Source organism: Trichechus manatus, unplaced genomic scaffold (genome assembly GCF_000243295.1).
Source record: "Trichechus manatus latirostris isolate Lorelei unplaced genomic scaffold, TriManLat1.0 scaffold00065, whole genome shotgun sequence".
Lineage (NCBI taxonomy): Eukaryota > Metazoa > Chordata > Mammalia > Sirenia > Trichechidae > Trichechus > Trichechus manatus.
The window spans coordinates 7181623-7189084 of record NW_004444001.1 but is presented as its reverse complement, the minus strand read 5'-3'; the positions used below and the strand labels follow the sequence as shown (position 1 = coordinate 7189084).

General features: G+C 55.8%; 1 protein-coding gene across 3 annotated transcripts in view; it reads right to left on the bottom strand.

Moving 5' to 3' along the window:
- Positions 1 to 534: 534 nt before the first annotated feature.
- Positions 535 to 7462, bottom strand: part of FOXP4 (forkhead box P4) — a 37039-nt gene continuing 30111 nt past the window's right edge. For all 3 annotated transcript variants that reach the window (XM_004379437.1, XM_004379438.1, XM_012556431.1), the window contains exons 13-16: positions 4068 to 4189; positions 2244 to 2310; positions 1519 to 1688; positions 535 to 682 (exon numbers count right to left, since the gene is read on the bottom strand). In XM_004379437.1, the coding sequence (XP_004379494.1) occupies positions 535 to 682; positions 1519 to 1688; positions 2244 to 2310; positions 4068 to 4189 (507 nt within the window). The remainder of the gene's footprint in view (positions 683 to 1518; positions 1689 to 2243; positions 2311 to 4067; positions 4190 to 7462) is intronic.

Sequence of the window (7462 nt, the reverse complement as noted above, 5' to 3'; positions counted from 1 at the left end):
CAGGGCAGGGCAGGGTAGGAATTGGGGGTAAAGAGTTATTTCCTCACAGTACGGAAGAGAAGGCAGAAGGGAACACAAATTAGGGAAGTGGGGGCCTCTGGCCAGAAAACACTGTCAGAGCCAGGTACGGGGTTGGGGGCCCTGGGTCTGGGAAGGGTGACTTAGCCCCGCCTGCGGGTCTCCCTGGCGCTGAGGGGCCGTGTAGGGGAGAGCTGGTGAGGGAAGGAGGGTGCTGCTGGTGGTTGGGGGAGGTGTATCCAGATATGTGGGAGGGTCTGAGGAGGGGTCTGGGCCCTCCATGTCCTCCACCAGTCCCAGACCAGGGGTTCTGTGTCTCCTGGGGGCAGGGCCACTTCTGCCCAGGAGCATCTGTCAGGCAGGTCACATTGGGATTTGCTGGCCCAGGAGCGCCCCCCTCCCTTCTGAGTCCTGGAAGTGCCTTGAGGTTTGGGAGGGGCTGTGGAGTGGGGGTAGGTGGAGCCTGGGTGGTGGGAGGGAGGGTCTCACCCCTGCCCTGCCTGCCCCAAGAGGCCCTTAGGACAGTTCCTCTCCCGGCAGCTCCTCCTCCAGGTCCCTGTCTTCTGGAGGCCCCGCAGTGCTGGGGTTGGGGGGGCCCAAGGGGGGCCCAGGCCGCCCATCCTCCTCCACCTCTGCTGGCTCCTCTTTCACCTGTACCTGGTGGCTGTGGTAGAAGGGATGATGTGGGTACTGAGGGCACCTTTCCCAGATCACCCCAGAAAACCCATTCGGAATGCTGGGACACAGTGGGGATGTCCACAGCCCAGAACTGCCAGCCTCCCAGGATCCCCTCATCCCTGAGCCACTGGGGCCTGACATCTTAGGTCTGATCTCCTCCCAGGGGTCTTGTTAAAGAAAGGGGGATAGAGGGATGGAGACGACTTTGGCTGGGAAGGAGACAGTGAGGAGAGGAAAGGAGAGGGGAGGGGACAGGAGGGGAGGGGACAGGAGGGGAGGGGGAAGGGAGATAGGGGAAGAAAAAGGGAGGGGAGAAGAGGGGAGGGAGGGGAAGGGGGTGGAGAAGCAGAGAGTGGAGAGGAGGGGGGAGGAGAGAAGGGGGGAGAGAAGACAGGAGAGGAAGGGAAGGGGAGTGGGAGAGGGGAGGGGAGGGGAGAGAGGAAGAGAGTGGGAGGAGGAGAAGGAAAAAGAGAAGAGGAGAAGGAGGGAAAATAAAAGGAAGGGGGAGAGAGGAAGAGAATAAGAAGCAAGAGAGAAAGTAGTGGAGAGAGTGAAAGAGACTAAGGGGAAAGAGAAAGGAAAAGAGGAGGTAGGGAGAAGAGAGGAGGAGAGGGGAGAGGGAGAGAGGATGAGGAAAGCGGGACGGCAAAGGCAGGAGGGAAGGGGAGGGGGAGGTGAGGAGAGAGAACCAATGAGAGAGAAAGGAGAGGTCCCCAGTACTGGGAGGAACGACAAAACGGGGACATCCACCTGCAGTGGGAGAAGATTCTTCCTCCCAGATGTTTGGGGGGCACTGGGGAGTGGTTCATGCTGTATGCTCACCTGTACTGGGGTGGGGAGAGGCGAGGGGGGCTACTGCTGCCATTGCTAGGCAGCGGCTCCACGGGCGCGCCCACATCCTCATGGCTGAGGGGCAGGAGGCTGCTGGTGGAGCCGGGGTTCAGCATACCAGGGCTGTTGAGGAGGGGGAAGCTGCTCTCGGCCAGGGCGGCCTGGAGGGGCACAGGGTTGGGCCCAGGTAAGTCCCCTCCCCTTCTCCATCCCGTTGAGAGTCTGGTGTGTGTGTGCGTGTGAGTGTCCGTCTGTCTGCTAGCCGCACTGGTAGATCTATCTTGGCAAAACCCCCCTCTGCCCTCAAGCCCAGACTCAGCCTTTTGAACACAGTACCCTCCTCAAGTCCAGAACTCTGACCTGTTGTCTCCCAGCTTTCTTGGAACCCCGGGCCTGGCTCAGCCCCTCTCCCAGAAAACAGAGGAGCCCCAGATTGACAAGCCCCGGGATAAGAAGCCACTGGTTAGGCCAACCTCCCTGATCTCTATCTCACCCCACCATCTGAACCCAGACACGAAACCAGATGTGGAGGTGAGGCCTGAGCTGGGGTGGGAACAGGGTTGGGGTTTCAGCCACACAGTGTCTTCACCCTCCTCCAACAGGCCCTCTGCAGGGGAGGCTGGGGAAAGCCTCTTCTAGGAGGCCAGAGTGTGTTGGAGGGAAAGCAAGGAGACAGGAAGCAGAGGGGGTGGGTGGGCTCTGAGGGGCCCCATCACCTGGTAGCTGGCATTAAGTGCTCCATAACTGAGACCCGAGATCATGTTCTTCACCAGGGTGGGGCTCCTGGGAGGAGAGAGAGAGAAGACAGGCTCTGGCTCACTCAGGCTCTGACTCCTTACCCCCATCTCTGGACCCTCATGAAGAGTCCACTCTGTGCCGAGTACTGTCCCATTCATTGTCTTTGTGCCTCCCAATGACCCCTGAGGCCAGGCAGGCCCAGCCACCTCTGCAGAGTCCTAAGAGGTACCTGCCTTGTGCGTACTCGATCTTACTCCATCCTCACATGGCTCTGGCGCAGCAGACATCACCTGCCTTCTGCACAAGTGAGGCTCCCAGGGGCTCCGTAATGTGCCCACAGTCACAGAACTGGTAAGTGGGAGCACCGGGAGGCTTCCCCAGGCTTCCCCAGGTCTGTCTTCACACGGCACCTCTCCCGGTGTAGTTCTCCCATGTTCAGCAAGGCTGAGTCATAGCCTTGCTAATCTCATGTTTGTAAAATCCACACTTTCTCACCATTCTGTGCTCAGCCTGTCTCCACACGCTCCACACGAAAGCCTTCTCCACATGAAGCGTGTTAGGGAGTTTGGTCAGGAGAAGCAACAGCCCAAGGTTTTCCCACTTCCAAAGTGATTACCCCCAATTTACAGAGTCTAGGTGAGGTTAAGGAACTGGCCCAAGGTCACACAGCTAGTGAGAAGTAGAGGTGCAATTTGAAGCCAGGTCCTGATTTCAAGTGGTAATGAGGCATAAGGAGTCCTTGGGTGGTGCAAACAATTAATGGGCATAGCGGCTAACCAAAAGGTTGGAGTTTGAATCTACCCAGAGGTGCCTCAGAAGAAAGGCCTGGAAATCTACTTCCAAAAAATCTGCCAATGAAAACCCTATGGAGCACAGTTCTACTCTGACACACGAGGTAGCCATAAGTTGTGGCTGACTCCACGGCAACTAGTTAAAACGAGGCATGACAATACTTGGTGTGGTGACTACTGCACAGGGGCACTTGGTACGGATGGTTTCCCTTCCCTGTTCCAGGCCCCCACCCTGCCCTAGCACCCATAACTGCCTGGGAGTGGAGAAGCACTTGCCTGGGAGAAGGAAGCTTTAAGGCACCCAGGGACACATCCATCTAACAGACTTCAGACCTTTCTCTCCCCCTCCACAGGGAAGAATGTGGCCGGTGTGGGGGTAACTGGGGTGGGGGAAAGGCAACACTAGTGCTAGAAGGGAAGTCAGCAGAGATTTTGACCCTCTCCTGGGTTCAGTTTCTATTTAAAATGCTGTGTTATAGAGCAGAAAGCACAGGACTAGGAGGTCAGAGACCAGGTCTTTGGCCTAGCTCTGCTATGAGTCTGCTGTGTGGCCTTCCACCAGCCCCTTGCCCTCTCTGGGCCTATTTCCAGTATACAAGAAAGAGGTGAGGCCATCCTGTGATGACTGTGGGCACCTGTCTGAGCTGGGGGAGTAGGGGCCCTGGGGATGGCAGCCATCTCACTAATGGCCCCATTGGCTGGCCTCTGCCCATGTCCCAGTTCCAGCCACAACTACTTTGTGCCTCTCTCCCTCTGGTTCCCAGTCCCCCTTGGCCTCCTCCCTCAGTCAGGAGGACAGAACATGACGTAAGTGTCCACCTTCTCTCCTCCGTCACTGCCAGACTCCGGCCTCCTCTTCCCAAGTGCTGGGCTCCTCCGCCCCTTCTCCCTTCACCCCCACCTTCCCAAGCTGGCAAGGATGCGGCACACAGGTAACCTGGAGAGGCACGGGTGGTGTGTGACCTGCCTCATGTCTGGGTAGGTTCACTCACCCAAGGCTAGCCCACATACCCGGTCATCTTTGGTGGTCTCCGCTTTTGATACTCCCGCTCATCCACGGTCCACACAGCACCCTTGACGTTCTCCACGCGGACGAAGCACTTGTGCAGGCTGAGGTTGTGACGCACGGCATTCTGGGGGTACAGCAAAGGGGGGCAGACGCTCAGAGGTGGCTTCCTTGGCCCCCCTCTGCTCAGGTGAGCATATACAGGGAAGTCCTTGTCCCACGCAGCAGTAGCTCACCTTCCCCGAGCCCAGGACTAAGCAGGCAAAGGGGCTGGGCTGACAGGAGGCCAGCCAGAGGGGAGGGTCAAGGCTCCCAGCTTTTTCACCACTGACACCCACGTTATTATCTTCCCCTCTTCTCCTTGCCACATTTTGGAAAACTCTGTCTACCAACTAAACAATATCTAGTTAGTAATAATTTGTTCCCCCATGGTTATTGATCAACGACACATGTAGTTCATCAGGACTTCTGATCAGCACGAGATAGCATTCCCACCCAAAGCAGGGCCCTGTCGTCTCAGTGAGCCAGGGATACCTTATCTCAGGCACACACAGGGTTTCCATTAAACTTTAAAAAGTTTTAGAAAGAACTCAAGAGCCCTCACTGTATATCACAGACCCCTGGGAGTCTGGGAGCCACGGCTTTGAGCCATGGTTCAGAGCAGGCAGCTATTGAGAGCCCGAGGTATACAGTAGAAGGCCAATACATACTTGTTGAAATAAATAAGCTAGCAGAAAGAAGAGTATGGGCTTAGCAGCTGTAAGGCAGGAAGAGGAGAGAAAACAGGAAGAGTCACCTTGTCACTCCTACCTCCTCCTAGCAGGGTAACTTCAGGAATTGAGGTCATCTGGTTTACAGGACACACTTGGGTGAGGGCGGGGTGGGGTTTGGCCCAATTCCCCATGGGAGCATGGGCTAGGGCTCTAATCCACCCACTACCTTCCATGTCCCTTGCTCCTGTCCCTATAGTCCCCCCACCTCCATCCCCAGCCATCACCATCCCTGCCTGCCTGCGTCCCCCCGTCCCTGTTACCTGTCCTCCCTCAGCCTCCCCGCCTGCCTCATCCCCATCCTCCTCTCCTCTTTACATTTCTAAACAGGGAAGAAAGCGGGCAGGGCAGGCAGGGCGGGCAGCCCGTGCCTCTGGAGATCCCCGCTCCCTCTCTCCCTTCCAACTCTTGCCACTTGCAACTGGCCCGATTTCATTACCAATTTTAATTTGCCTCTAATTAAATCCTGTGTATTTTTCTGACTCGCTTGCTAATCCACGAGGGAGGCGGGCGGCTGGAGTGGAATCTCTTGGAGCGATAATTACAAAGGGCCTAATCACGCCGGGGCTCCTGCCTTGGAATAAATTTGCCCGCATTACGGGGCTCCGATCCTCCGCTTTGCAAATGAGAATGACCCCAATTTCCGAGGATGGCCTCACTGGGGCTTTTTTCCCTCATTTCGAAGCCTGATTCGTGATGAGAGACTAATTCGTTACGCTGAAACATTAACGGCAATTTAAGGGGTCTGGTGGGGGCTGCGTAAACAAAAGGACGGGCCCACAACATGGGCCTGGGGAGTGGATGGACACAGGGGAGGGCTGGCAAGGACCATCAGCTTGGCAGATGGCAGCTCTGTCCCCGGATGAACGGCAGCTGGCCTGGCCCACGCCTGCTCCCAATCCTCTGCCCCGGTCTGAAGTGGACAGCATCTCAGGGTGGGGGCCAGAAAGGGTAAAGGAAGAGGGAGGGAAGGAAGCCAAAATACTTGTGGAAGAGGACAGGCAGGCAGATGGGCTGTAAGTAAAGAGTAGCAAGGAAAAAGAGCTGGGTGTCAACAGGGCACATTTCCCAAGTAACATGAATGAAGCTTGGCTGCATAAGCCTGCGGGTCAAAGTGGACCTCAAGCTGAGATGGATTCTGCTCTGCCACAGGGAGGACACAGGCAGTGGTGACCTCAGGTGGTGAAAGCAGCAGCTGGGCACTGCTATTGGAGAAGGTCACCTACTTGGTGACTCACTTTCCCCCAGCCCAGCCCAGTCTGGCCACTTGCTGGGACCCAGACCAGGTGAAAGGAGATAGAGGTGAAGAACTGGGAGGGAGAAATGCTACTGAGATGACCAAGGCTGGGCAACCAGTCGAAGGGAGTAAGGAAGGTAGTATGGGAGGGAGTATGGATGAGAGTATGGCAGTAGTATGAAAGGCCAAAGGGATGATGGCTGCATAATGGTCATCGAGAGGTTTAAGGATGCCACCTAAACCTGCTCCTCCTGAAGAAAGCAGCAGAAACTGCAGCAGGGGTGGTGCAGGTAAGAGAACGGGAAGGAAGGTAGGAGGTGAGTGGGACTCTGCCCCCAAGGAGGAAGTTATGGAAATAAGACCCTACATTAATATGTAATATTAACATGTAGTTATTAAGTTAATATATAATAGTAAAGTAGGTGTGCTTGAAAACATGAACAATAATCATGATAATCCTTTACATTTGTATAGGACTCTATCATTTACAAAATGTGGTTTCTAAACTGGCCTGGAGGTTGGGGATTGGACCAGCTGACCTCAAGAAGGTCCGGCTGGCTGGGAAGGAGGGCAGGACTGTGGTTGGTAGGAAATGACATCACTCGCAGCCAATCAGAGCCGCTGTCCCAGTCTCCCAGCTTTGGGAATTGGGCACGGGGATGCGGAAGGTCATGGAGCAGTTCCTCCTGCTGGACCCAGCACACCGCCCTCCTGGGAAGAGAAGGCTGGGCCCTGTGTGCACCCCACCCAATCCTGGGTGCTGGTGGGGATGGGGCTCAGTAACTAACACTTGTTGAAAGCTGGTGGGATGAGGGGAGGTGGCCTGATTACCTGCAGTTTTTGTGATGGCCAGAAGGGGGACTCAAGAGCCAGTGATCCAATTACGGTTCAGAGCTAGGGACTCTTTCCCGAGTCTAACCTTTTCCAAGGCTCCTCCTCTCCCCGCCTCCCTCCCAATTAGATATCCCCTTCCCACCCTGCTGCACAGACCCTAATACTGTCACCCAGCAGAGACAGACACACACAAACCATCTTAGCTGTAGAAAACCAAATGGCTTAGCGCCCCGGCCCATATCTCCGTGTCCCATTTTTCTAAAGCCCCCCCTTTCCTGCCTCTGGTCCCCCAGGAAAACTCTTATGGCTTAAGGTGTTGAAATGACTAATTGGATGGAGACAATTATCTTCCTGCCACCTATGGCAGTCGGGGAGATTGTGCGAGTGTCTGTGTTTGTGCCCCAGTGTGTGGGTACACCGGTCGGTTCATCCACACATCGCTGCCTGCACATCTCCCTCCCACCTCCCATGGCTTCAGAACATAGTCTTAGCCAAGGTATCCAGACCCTCAGGGTCCCTGTGATTCAGCCCGGGCTTCCCGATCAGGTTTGGCCACTAC